The sequence below is a fragment of the Xenia sp. Carnegie-2017 genome, unplaced genomic scaffold (genome assembly GCF_021976095.1).
Source record: "Xenia sp. Carnegie-2017 unplaced genomic scaffold, XeniaSp_v1 HiC_scaffold_19, whole genome shotgun sequence".
Lineage (NCBI taxonomy): Eukaryota > Metazoa > Cnidaria > Anthozoa > Malacalcyonacea > Xeniidae > Xenia > Xenia sp. Carnegie-2017.
The window spans coordinates 6,777,325-6,789,722 of record NW_025813481.1 but is presented as its reverse complement, the minus strand read 5'-3'; the positions used below and the strand labels follow the sequence as shown (position 1 = coordinate 6,789,722).

The window sequence follows — 12,398 nt, the reverse complement described above, 5'->3', positions numbered from 1 at the left end:
ACACATTTTGAATTAAATTACACATTAACATTTTACTGCTCTTACTACTTACATTACTTTCTTACTTTTCAATATTGTATCAAGTCTATCACTTTATGGATAACATACTACAATAAATGTTCCACAGACTTTGTTTTGCTTGCATACCCTCCTTAACTTCGAAAAATTATTGGAATTCTATTGGAGTCAAGCAGGGGGATTTTCTTCTTATTCACAAAATAGTTACAGAACCTTAACCATACAGAACCATACCATACAAAGGTATACCACCCCACAGAGCACAATACCATACAAAAATACCATCATACAACATCAAACATTGCTGTCACAACTTTTAAATAAAAGTTCTGCTAATTTTATTCATTTATTATTTATTATAAATATTTCATATAAATATTAATACACATATCAAAGACAAAATTATATATTGTTCTAGGTAATGTACAAAACACAACGACTAAGACGCAGTGTAATTGGTTCTCATAATCATCCTATACTGAACTATTAAAGAGTTCCCCTTCAACGTTAAAGATTATGGCCATTTTTGTTTAATCTTACATATCAGGTTGAAAAGAATAATTGTCTTTAGATCGCCAGTTTCGATATTCTTTCAAAGTGACCATTTCAGAAGACGATTTGTGAAAGTCAGCAATTGACTTATTCGAGTTTATATTTGCACATTTCGAGGTGGAAGAGCAACTACCGCGATCAGATCCACTCTGTAAGCAGCCATCAGGCTCCTAAAAAGCCAACAGACGATAACTCAAAGTTAAACACCATAGAATTAAAACATAAAAAAGGCACAATTCAAATAAAGTCAAAATGATTTTAGGAAACAACGTTTAATTCTTACCTCTTCATGGTTAGTTTCCAACAAGTCCTTAGGTATTACTATCTCGATAAAAGACGACGTATCATTTCGTTTGCCATTCGTAGACACATGAGAATGATTGTCTTCGAAAATTGATATGTGTTTTTCGATATTGAAAAATGAAATAACCACTCCAGGCTTATAATAATCCAATGCAAAGATTATCAAAGCAAGAACGAGACATAAAATTCCTGAGAAAAAAAACAGCAACACGGATGAGAAAAATAACAGGAATATTTTTGCTTTAAAATGATTTTGTATATAAAGATTGAAGAATTTACCAGTTACAAAGCACAACCAGAAACACCAGCCATAATTGAACGTTAATACATCATCAGGAAAGGGTATTCGAAGCTCTGGACCCATGTGAAGCAAGAAATAAAGAAGATTTACCAAAAGTAGGTTTATACCAGTTAATGAAAGAAAATAAGCACCATATCGTACGACATTCACAAACAATATATTTGTGATTACCCATAGTATGAAACTCAACCTATACGAATATAAATACAATTCGTTAAAAAAATGGAAGGGTTCCTTAGTTCAAAACATTTCGTGTAAATAGACCACATGTATGTGAACCCTCTGTATCCAATCTACACATATTTATTGACGTGGTTGGACCATTTGACTATAATTAGTCTTTGTACGTATAATAAATTACATCATCAGAGTTAATTACGCTATTTTTGTGAGTCACAAAAAATCGAAAACCATAAAACCGCTTAACATTTTTCCTTTCGCACAGAATCAAACATATCACCACAATAACTCACTGTGCAAAACTATCCCTTACAATAACCCACTGTACATAACTATCCCTTACCATAGCAGGGCGTGAGTGTAAAATCCAGCCAGTTGATATGTTCGTCCCCAACGATAACACTCGCCATCTATTGAGAAATACTCGGCAACGTTCAATATTGGAAAAGGAACTCCTTGCATACGAGCTGAGTAATAATTCTTGCTCATTTGGCTTGCTATACATTTAAAAATAATGTTTGTGTGTTTAGTGTAAGTCATGAAAAAAGTGATTTGACATTTATATGTTGAAAAATATTGATAAAAACAATTAATGTGTACAAATTTCACAGTCTATATCCCGACGGCTAGGGATGACTAGTCTTGCTCTCGCGACGCCAAAACAGTTAAAATCATCTACTTTGTGTAAAAATTAGTGAAGAGAAGGCTAAGATTTTCAATATTGAACATTTATGCTCAAGAGATAGACGATCAACTTCCTTTCATCCTCTAAGAGTTCAGCTCGTACTACAAAATGTGCACGATAAGAAAAATATTTTATATTACGATAACATATATTATAACCTATTCTGCCTTGAGACCAGGGCTTGTGCCAACGAAATTTCTCCACGTAATCAATGTCGTCAATCTTATTATTATCGCCAACGCCAGAAGTCATTCCTACATGTTCCAGGAAAAAGAGTCAGGATGCTATATGAAAGAATCGTCAAAGAATTATAAAGAAAAACCACACCTTTCAAAGATACATCAAAGCCCCTTAATCCGATATTCACCACCACTTTTGCTGTGAGATCTTTATTCATAAACGCTTTGTACTGTGCAGTTGTTTTAACTGAAGCTGTATTCCAATGCATTCCATAATTCGAAACTAGAAGTAAAAGAGGACAATCATCATCGTGAAATTAATCATTATCATATTATTAAACAATCATTATCACCAACTGGAATATTCTAGAGATGTATAGGTACAATGCAATGATAAAAACACTCACACAAAATTGTCGCTCCAATGAATAAACTTGAAAACATTCGTATGGCAACTGATACACGCTAAATGTTTAAAAAATCAACAAATTAAAGCAAACTGCTTCTGCTGATGCGGTGATATATGCAACTAGAAATTTGTATTCTGTATGACTTTCAAATTGAGTTAAGTTCAAAACATGCAATAAATATTTTAACAGGTTTGCGATTGTTATACAAAGACACTTTGACACTTTGCCATTTTTTATTTCCTGCAGAATACGTGCATACGAAAAACTATATCCTAGGAAATCATTGTGTTCCTTCTTTAAGAAGAACATTAAAATGTTTCACTGAAATTCAAAAATATGAGCCATAAATGCATATCAATGATTTTATTAAAATTTTTCCCGTTATTCAGTAGAAATCTATACACCCAAATTACTGCATAAGGGGGAACTTTCTAGAGAAAGTTAATGAACTAAACGCGCATTCAAAAACGGAAATATGGAATAAAATTATTTTCTAAACGTCGCTATAATGCGAAGTTATGAAAGTCTTCACGCAATAAAAACAAAGCTATATTAACTCTTTCATGAATAAACGATATAAACTCTTTATTAACTGAGAGCATCTACCACGTCAAAAAGGCAGTTTGTTTTAAAGTACTTGAATAAATCTTTTACTTGCGCTGTTTGTTAAGCTTTTATACGTTAAAAAGTTGACACATCTAGTTACAATGCACGGACAATCTAATTTATATAGTTATGAACAAAATTTTAATAGCAATTCTCGGCTAACTGTAGTAAGAAAAATGTTGTGGGCAAATCGCTCTCCATTAAAACTAATTAAAGTTAAGGTGGTGATTTATTAGCACGTAACTTGTTAAAACACTTAATAAAATAGAAAATTTTGCAATTGTGTTAACATTCCCCCTTTCCAGTAACAGTTAAATTGTAGACAAGACATATGTCGTATGTTCGAGGAATTGGAATTATTTAAAGTATAAAATAATTCTATAACAACGAACAAAAAAACAAGACGTACAAAAAAAAAGCAAAAAAAATATAGAAATCATACAATCTTTATAATATAGGTAAGTACGTACCTCCTTCTTCATAAAACCTGGCAGCAAAATGATAAACGATAACGCCAAAGCAGAGAAAACATAGATGAGAGCAGCGTTGACCATGTCAAAATTGTCATTTGTGTAGACGTTTTCATATCTTGTAGCTTCATGTTGGTGACGGAAAGCTTTAAAAAAACCCATAACTGGACGATGGTCTTCAGGAACTGATCAATTCTTCGCAACAATCAAACAGTAAATGAAGAAAAAGGGGGACAAGACATTAGTATATAATGTACTTGTCACCAAGCAACCACTTACACATTGAAGAGGTATTCCTGAACTCAAACATTGTTTCAATATAAAAAGGGTATACAAAAAATTGCGCGGGTGAAATTCTTTTATGTTGACAAGAAATGAACATGGGATGTTCACTGAAACTGACGTCATACATTGAATATACTCTCAAAATAGCAAAACGAAAACAAGGAAACACTAATCAAGTGTTTTCGTTGCATTTCGACACTAGATATCACAAACACAGATTGCTACAGTGCACTTAGGTCATATCTTGTTGTAAGTAGTTTTAAACAAAAAGATTTCGTGACTTGTGTGCGATATACGTAAGATGTAAAATATAAGAGCTTGAACGATGCCAAAAAGGAAACAGTCGAAACTTCCAGCTTTCGTCACACTTCAAAATGACAAAAAAGCAGATATCACATATGACAAGTATGACAAGTGATCGTGTTTATATTAATGTTTCAGACAACAAACTACATTATGGCGGTAGACATTAACAGGCAGTACAACAGAGTACATTATGGTGGTAGACATTAACAGGCAGTACAACAGAGTACATTATGGTGGTAGACATTAACAGGCAGTACAACAGGGTACAATATGGTGGTAGACATTACCAGGTAGTACAAAAGGATAACATATAATGGAGGAGACTGCCAACCAGAAATATGTAAAGGTGAACAGACTACTGTGTCAATTTTCGTTGCTATGACGCGAGAAATTCGCTAATGTAGAACGCGGCAATTTATAAAGATAAAACACGAGACAAATAAATGAGAATAGTGTATGCTTTCCTGTCTTAAAATATTGTATCTTAATAAGAAAATTAAACATCTCCTAATGAAAGGAAGAAGCATTAAGTCTTTGACATCTTGAAATACTAAATTATGTCAGTTCAAGAATGAAAAAAAAATACAAATTAATGATGTCATTAAGATAAATTCTGTGATCCAAGCTGACAAATGCAAAACATTCATATGATTTTCCTCAATGTAAATTTTCATCTTTTGTAATCATTCGTTAACTTCATTGTGAAACATTGGTTTTCTCGCCTGGAAATCTCTTTTAGCTTCAATACTTCGTTTAGCTGATAATGGTAATTTTGAATTCGACTCGATCGGGTTTACTCTTTCAGGAAGTTGGGGACGATTCTTGAAAAAAAATAAAAATGCCATTTATTTTGCGTAGTATTTAATTTATTGCTCTGAAGAGCGTATTTGTCAAAGAAATATTTAAGTTCTTAACCACACTAAGTCTTTGTTTCATAATCAATTTATGTCAAAATAACAATTTTGTTTGCATAATAAATATAGATTAAAGTAACGAATTTTTATCGTTCTAAGGAAAAGTTTTAAGTATTTATTCGGCATGATGACAACGGACGCCGAGTGGCAAGGTAATTTAAACGATTTTAGGAATTTATTGATATCATTATTATTATTGTTTATTAAATTTTTAACAGGCAGCTAGAAGCTGAATTACGTATGTAATGTTGACAAATATTAAAACATATGCAACTTAAGTACATTACCACAAGATTAATGGGAAGATTTCTGCCGACCAAATTTAAGATTTTTTTTACGTTTAATCAATTTACAACCATAGGACATTTTTATCTAAATAACAAATGATATAATCTTGAGCAATATTTTTAAGTACTATGTTAAAAGTGCGATAAAAAATTGATTATTAAATTCGGTGTTGGCAACGTAGATCCGTAACTCAATGTCATATACACTTTATAAAAAATTTATAAATTAAATCAAAACAGTGAAACGTTCGTTAATATTTATGCTTGGTTACTTTAGCGACATTTTTAAAATAATCACAATCTCCTTGAGGGTTTAGTGTAAACTAGTATAACACACAGCTATCCATAATCAGGATACAAAACACACCTCGTTCGAAAAGCGGTGAGCTTCTAGTCTTGAAAAGTTAGCGCTGTTAAGAAGTTTGTCACTCTCGTTTGAGGCTTCAAAACACAGAAAAATCTTTAAATGTTTTTATTTTATACAAAACAACATGACAAAATCAAAATACCAACATGCATCATGGAAATTGGAAAAGGCTTACTTTCTTTCTTTAAAATTTTTTTCATACCTTTACGAGGCAATGGAGGCGGATGATTTGCTTGACCAGAGCCTCTTCGAGGTGGTAGGGGAGGTGGGGTCAAATCGGCATTTAAATGATCATCTAAGGATACTGCAACAACTTTCATTCTAAGAGATTCCCCATTATCATCAAGAAGATCACCAAGTGATAAAGCATTACGAATGCTTTCATTTAAGCCACTTTCATTGTTGCCAGGATCCGTGAGTGTTCGAGATACCGGATTTTTTGTTTTTAGCTAAAATTGACAATCATCAATCACTTGAAGACGCGATAAAAATGGAAAGAAAAGATTGACAAACAATAAGAACTATAACCAAACGCTATCTATAACTAACAAAGATCCTATCACATATATAGATGCGATCAGGCTATTGGCAGTAATGTATTTGCTTATATACACACTGGGTTGATTAAAGGCTCTTTTCCACTCATCGCAAAATGCTCTCGCTGCGAGCTTGCGAATCTGTTCGCGCGATCAAAAAAATTTGTTCAATTAATTTAACTATGCTGCAAGTCATGGTAAGCTCGCTGCGAGTAACTCGCAGGCACTCGCAGCGAGCTTGCGAGTACGTTTTGCGACGAATGGAAAAGAGCCTTAAGTAACTCACTCTTTTGTACTGCATACTTTAACTTGCATTGTAAGATATCAAACTTCAGAAATTCATGATTAAATTGCTATAGAAGTTTAAATAAAAAAAAACCATCTATTTTCTTCATAAGCGTGTTTGCGAATAACGATGTAAATAATAAAGATATGCATATAGTCATCATTTAGTTTGTAATCTTATATTTGCGTCATAATAGTTATTTTCAGAAGTGCTTATAAGCCACATAGTTGTTATTCAAAGTGACGAATATAGTGCAAATAAAATAATTTCCTCGCAATTTGAAAAAAATATTTCATAGAATAGTTAACTGTTCAAGAAGAATAATTATCTGTTTCCATAGATACACACCTTTGGTGACAAAGAAGATGTTTGAACCACTGGATCTGTTTGAGATCTACGAAGTTTACGTTCAACCAGGGGGGTGATCACAGGAGCACTGCCATGGCGAGGAGGTAGCGGTGGCTTGCTTGGTCGTGGTGGTATTACAGGAGGAGGAGTTCCAGGACTCGACTCAACTGAGTATTTCGGATCATTTTGATCCTGAGAAAGGAAAAATATGGTTGATGACTTTTATTCAGGTAAAAATCATCCGTCATTAAACTAAAAAAGTTTCGTAAAAATAAAAAGTTTCAAATCTCACCTCAATCTCGGGTAATGTCGGCAGGGGGGGACCGGAATTTTTTCGAGGTATTTTTTCAACCTCAAGCATATCTTGACTTGAATCTTGATTAGCGCCAACAACCAAAGGCGGAGATGATCTAGTCCGAGATACAACATTTGCTGTATTATTATAACTAGATGATGGCGAAGGGGAGATCGTTCGTGACGTAGAACTTAAACTGTTATTAAAAGTACTATCACTGACTGATGTAGCATGAGGATTTTTTCCCATATTCACACCATCGTCTGCACTCACACTAACACGTGATTCGCCAGCATCAAGTGAGACTGCACTAAAGGCAGTTAAAGGGGAGGGAGCAATACCTCGTTCACTACGTTTTTGATCTAAAGATGGACTATGACGTGCTACACTAAAGCTGGAATCGCGAACACGTTTAACGAACAGTGGTTCAACGGGAACTGGTCTTTCTGGTTTCATAAATGATGGATCGCGTTTGTCAATTTTCTCATCAGAACTTCGCCGTTTGCCTCTGATTTTATCCAAGATTCCTCCAGAACTTTTGTCTTTTGATTTGGGACTTTTTGACTCTTGTTTCGTAATTAATTTATGACATCGCGGACATTGTTTATTTCGAAAATTTGGCCTCAGAGAAGTGCGTTTCTTTGAAAGTTTATACCATCCACAGTTTGAACAAATATATTTCATTGTGCTTCCAATGTTGCCTTTCTTAGAAATCGACGATGGACTCGATGCTTGAGTGGGATTTTCAAGTTCAAAAATCAACTGATCTTGCGGTTCTCTCGTCAGTGGAGGATGTTTTTTAGGAGAAGTGTTGATGTGTTGTGGATTAGTCAAAGACATTTCAAAAGCCTTCAGTAAAGTAGATTCCATGATGCTACCGTTGCCTCGAAGACTAGTAAGTTCACCAATAGTGTGACTTCGTTCTCTTGTCTCTATTATAGAATCTTCGTTTCGTTCCTTCATTGACCAATTCAACATATCATCCTCACTTTCAGAGGTTGAACTTGAATTCTCGGAATGACTAGCGTCACCTCCATTGTCACTATGCCAACTTCCAACTTTTAAGGGGCGTTTCTCCTCTGACTTTTCGTTCTCCAATTTGACATCAGCGCTCAAGTTGACACCACTCTCTGGAGATAATCCTTCAGAAATTGAAGGAAAGGTAGCCGCGTGTGAAAAGCTTTTCTTTGGACGTAACGGAGGTTCGTTTTGTGTCAAAGTATTTTTGAAATCTGTCGCCATATCTTCGGTAATTTTTGCTGACACGTCAGATACGAACTCTTCCTCCTCGTGAAATACTTCTGAAACGATGTTAATTTCATTTTGAAAGACGTCATTTTCACTACTTAAGCTACTGAATTCCGCACTTGTTTGAGATGTGACACTAAGAGGGTATCTTTGTACAGGAGAACTAACATTTGTAAGACTTTCAAGTTTCTCCTCTTCACGTGAATTTTGTTCACTGATCACGTGTGATGTGATAGTCTGCGACTGGTAATGTTGCTCACGAACCACCACGAAGTTTTCACCTGTTTTAAAACTTTTTTCAAGCGACTTGTAAGTCTCCTGTTGTACATCATTATCCTGCTGTTCCACTAAATGTACATCATCACCTAAAACTTCAACATAAGATGAATTCTCACGACTTTCTACGTCCGTTTTGTATACTTTTACTTCTTCTCCAATAACTTCAACGTATGACGGATGAGAATTATCATCATTTGCTGCTAATACATCAACGTACTCATTTTGTGTCTCTGATTCTTCTGGTAAAACATCAACATAGTGTTTATGTTGAAATTGTGTTGAAATATCCACGTACGATGCTTTCTCTTCTTCTTCCATTTTAAATATGCTCACACTGGAATGTGAATTATTTCTCTTACGATTTTCTTCAACTTCTTTTTGATCTGTGAAGATGTCAATATAACCGTTTTGATTTTGGATATAGTGCCCATAGCCTTCATTGTTTTCGGGGGAATCATATTTGTGGAAAGGTATTGACCTATCTCTAGCAATGGTCTGTCTTCTAACACCGGGAGCGCCTTTATATTTCCGAGGAGAAAATGACATGGATCTGACTGGGGTTTCTGGACTTGAACTGTACAATCCCTCCATGGTAGAACTTTCAAACGAATTCATCTTTTGTGTGAAAGTTCGTTTTGCATTTAAACTGATGAGGCTCTTGATCTGATCACCATGAGGTGTGACAAAATTGAATCTTCCTTCTCCTGTGGTGCTGCTTCTAAAAACACAAAGATAGTAATTCAAAATTTAGTAAAGCATATAATATTATAGCCATTGTTTTTAATTGTTCCTTCATTGTTATTTATGATCTTCTGACAGCTAACTATCAACACACATATATTCTTCATTACTCAACATCTAAAATGAAAACTATACAGATACCTTCCAGTGTCAATGGACAGCAACTTATGTGTTAAATTCTGGTCAATAATTTTGCTGTCATAACTCCTGATATTTTCCAAACTCCAACTCAACACATGTTTTTCTTCACCTCTACCATCAACTTTGAATAGCGAGATTTTATTTGGATAAACAATCATGACATAATCTCGATTGCTGTTTTGTAGTATATCCTTGTTTAATTCGCAATCAAAGTCTTCGAGTTTAACAGAATAGCCTAAATATAAAGACAAATGCAACATTATAGATAATTTTTGACTTAAGCAACAAAGAAAATACATATACAATGTACCATTCTTTTTGCCCTCCTTAGGTTTAGGATATGAGATAAATGATGATTTTGTTTGATGACCATTTCGAAGGCAATGATTTAGTGCATTGATCCACTCTGCACGTTCACCATCACTTTTTGCAGCCAATTGCAACTTGTTTTGCTTTTCTCCAAACAAAATGAATGCATATGTAAAATCCTCACTCATATCGACAGGCCCAATGTACTCGATTGTATCCAACTTAAGTTTTGATGAATTTTTGTGCGATATGAAGGATTCCAGACTTTCATACCACTCCAAGCAGGGTGCATCCTTAAAACCCTTTCGTAATACGATATATTTTTGTTGCCAGGCCTTAAATGGAATATTTTATTATGTTTAATTAACAATAATAATAAATACTGGCCATTTATCGGGACTTTACTAATACACACACATGTATATCGGCAAAGGTTATAAAGGTGAAAAATAAAGCTCTAAAGATTATTCAATGTGAAAATCTCAAAGGGTAATTTAGCAGCAAACGTTATTTCCCATTTTGCTCTGTTTAATGTGACATTTAAATAATTATTTCATTAAAATAAACAATGGAAAACGAATTGTCACAACAGGATTTTAGGAAACGATTCCTCACAAAAATCGACTACTAAACTTCTAAAGTCATACGTGGAAATGTCGTAATCACAAAACAAAAAAACTGAGCAGAAACAAAATACAGTAAACGATTTAAAAAAAAATAATTTATAATCTCAGCTGCACCTAAGTTCGATCAGATTACAACTATATCTGAAAACGTTGATTTAAAAAACATCATTTAAAGCGTTGACAGTAGCTCAATCTATTGAAGTCGAATGATAACGTTTGAAAACATTTCGTTTACGTAAATGGAACAACGTGAAAGATGAAAAAGCAACCGGTAAAAGGTTTTTAAGCAAGTATGTGAGTAAATAGATAAGAAAGACAAATGCGTCTTACTTTATATTTTGCATCGAGTTTGTCCAGTGAATGTTATCGAGCAAAACATTACATACATAACAAACCTTTTCCTTCGGCTTTAGACCAGAAAATTTTTTCTTAAACACATATAGATAGCCTTCCTTCTCCACAGTAATCGACTTTGAACCTTTTCTGAATGCCATGTTTGACTTACGTAAACACGACCGTTCTCTTCAATCTTTCCAATGTCAGAGATTTATGCAAACGACGAACATAATGTACGGTTTAACACTAAAAACATATAGGTTTTAATACCACTATTTGCACAAACGTTGTATCCTTTATGTCGTTTCCTCGCGATACTGAGATCTTATTGTTTGTACGAAGTATTTGATAATAAAACGTCGATGAGATTCTTTGTGAAAAAGCCCAGTCACGGGTGATAACAATTTATACGAGCACGTAACGTTGTTTTCAACAACGAACAATCAGGAGCACTAAGCTTATTGAAATTTTTAATCTGTGATGAACAATATGAGTACACAGAGAATTTATGTAGTAGACCGAATCGTCAGAAGGCCTTGATTAACATCATAATCAGAATTTGTTTATCTTGTACAAGAATCCAATTTTATCGTCCATATGCACTTGAAACATGAAATTCATACACGAAGAGCTTTCGTCGTCTATCAAAACACTTTGTCAAGTCTTGTCTTGAAACGTTGGAGGCGGTCAAGTACTCGAAACATAAGCTGAGAAAGCTTTCGTATACATCAATGGAATACTAGCAATTCCTCGGTCATGCGTCATTTATCCAGTCAACTAAACACAAATTCAGTTCATGTCATAACATTTGTTGTTACGAACATAAATTGAACAAAAAGGCTACTTCCACACAACGTCAAAATTTTCCAAAATCTTTTCCAGATACCATCATTAGCACATGCCCGAAAAGAAATAAGTTTTTTTAGGTGAAAACTTGTACGAAACTAGAGTGCTTACTTCGCAATGTCGGCTATGATGACTCGTGAAAAACCGGAAAACAATCGGATATCTTCGTTGTGCCGATTTTAAATATTCGGCTTTGTTTAATCGTGGAGTTGAAATTCAATATAAGTACCTGTTTCGTACATGGCAAAGACAAGCAAAACGCGACATGAAGATGAAAAACAAGCGGAAGTTGCTCAAAAGACTTTTTGAGTTATTTTCACTCGGCTTTGAATATCAATATAGTCATAAGTAAAGCATGTTGAACATAATCATAATCGGAATAATAGAGAATGATTTACTACTAACAAGATTGTGGGCAGTACATAAAAAATATACAAACAAAGTTTTAAAGTGCAATTTAATTAATACCATTTATAAATTTCACACAATATTTAAATTGATAAAGCAGGCAATGACGAATCAAATCAAAAACGTTTCAATGGAA

At 34.0% G+C, this 12,398-nt stretch overlaps 2 protein-coding genes and 1 long non-coding RNA gene across 5 annotated transcripts; 1 reads left to right on the top strand and 2 right to left on the bottom strand.

Annotated features, from left to right (window-relative positions):
• Positions 1 to 305: 305 nt before the first annotated feature.
• On the bottom strand, positions 306 to 3,974 carry LOC124439483 (dual oxidase maturation factor 1-like). The gene is made up of 8 exons (XM_046989715.1): positions 3,705 to 3,974; positions 2,626 to 2,683; positions 2,367 to 2,501; positions 2,198 to 2,293; positions 1,698 to 1,851; positions 1,153 to 1,364; positions 854 to 1,062; positions 306 to 740 (listed from the first exon to the last, which is right to left on the bottom strand). Exons 1-8 carry the CDS (start codon positions 3,864 to 3,866, stop codon positions 555 to 557), a joined length of 1,212 nt encoding a protein of 403 aa, XP_046845671.1. The 5' UTR covers positions 3,867 to 3,974; the 3' UTR covers positions 306 to 554.
• Positions 3,975 to 4,471: 497 nt separating this feature from the next.
• LOC124439488 lies at positions 4,472 to 7,324 on the top strand. The gene is made up of 2 exons (XR_006946344.1): positions 4,472 to 4,641; positions 7,026 to 7,324. It is a non-coding gene; the product is annotated as an uncharacterized LOC124439488 (long non-coding RNA).
• On the bottom strand, positions 4,736 to 12,213 carry LOC124439480 (cyclin-dependent kinase 12-like). Of its 3 annotated transcripts, XM_046989709.1 has the most exons (9): positions 11,068 to 12,213; positions 10,048 to 10,381; positions 9,738 to 9,972; positions 7,326 to 9,573; positions 7,034 to 7,225; positions 6,066 to 6,312; positions 5,864 to 5,937; positions 5,497 to 5,581; positions 4,947 to 5,116 (listed from the first exon to the last, which is right to left on the bottom strand). In XM_046989709.1, the coding sequence occupies exons 1-8, from the start codon at positions 11,164 to 11,166 to the stop codon at positions 5,504 to 5,506; spliced, it is 3,507 nt and encodes a 1,168-aa protein (XP_046845665.1). In that variant the 5' UTR covers positions 11,167 to 12,213; the 3' UTR covers positions 4,947 to 5,116; positions 5,497 to 5,503. The 3 variants fall into 3 exon arrangements, with proteins under 3 accessions (XP_046845664.1, XP_046845665.1, XP_046845666.1); XM_046989708.1 differs by lacking the exon at positions 5,497 to 5,581 and having other exon boundaries at positions 4,736 to 5,116; positions 11,068 to 12,207; XM_046989710.1 differs by lacking the exons at positions 5,497 to 5,581; positions 5,864 to 5,937.
• Between the last annotated feature and the right edge of the window lie 185 nt (positions 12,214 to 12,398).

What these genes read in the sequence shown, in the direction of transcription:
- LOC124439483 (XM_046989715.1), bottom strand. Translation starts at nt 3,866, where the DNA reads ATGGGTTTTTTTAAAGCTTTCCGTCACCAACATGAAGCTACAAGATAT. An exon ending in CATTGGAGCGACAATTTTGT is followed by an intron (nt 2,502 to 2,625) that starts GTGAGTGTTTTT and finishes TTTTACTTCTAG; the next exon opens with TTTCGAATTATGGAATGCAT. An exon ending in CTTTGATGTATCTTTGAAAG is followed by an intron (nt 2,294 to 2,366) that starts GTGTGGTTTTTC and finishes TGGAACATGTAG; the next exon opens with GAATGACTTCTGGCGTTGGC.
- LOC124439480 (XM_046989708.1), bottom strand. Translation starts at nt 11,166, where the DNA reads ATGGCATTCAGAAAAGGTTCAAAGTCGATTACTGTGGAGAAGGAAGGC. An exon ending in TAAGGAGGGCAAAAAGAATG is followed by an intron (nt 9,973 to 10,047) that starts GTACATTGTATA and finishes CTTTATATTTAG; the next exon opens with GCTATTCTGTTAAACTCGAA. An exon ending in GCCTCCATTGCCTCGTAAAG is followed by an intron (nt 5,938 to 6,065) that starts GTATGAAAAAAA and finishes TGTGTTTTGAAG; the next exon opens with CCTCAAACGAGAGTGACAAA.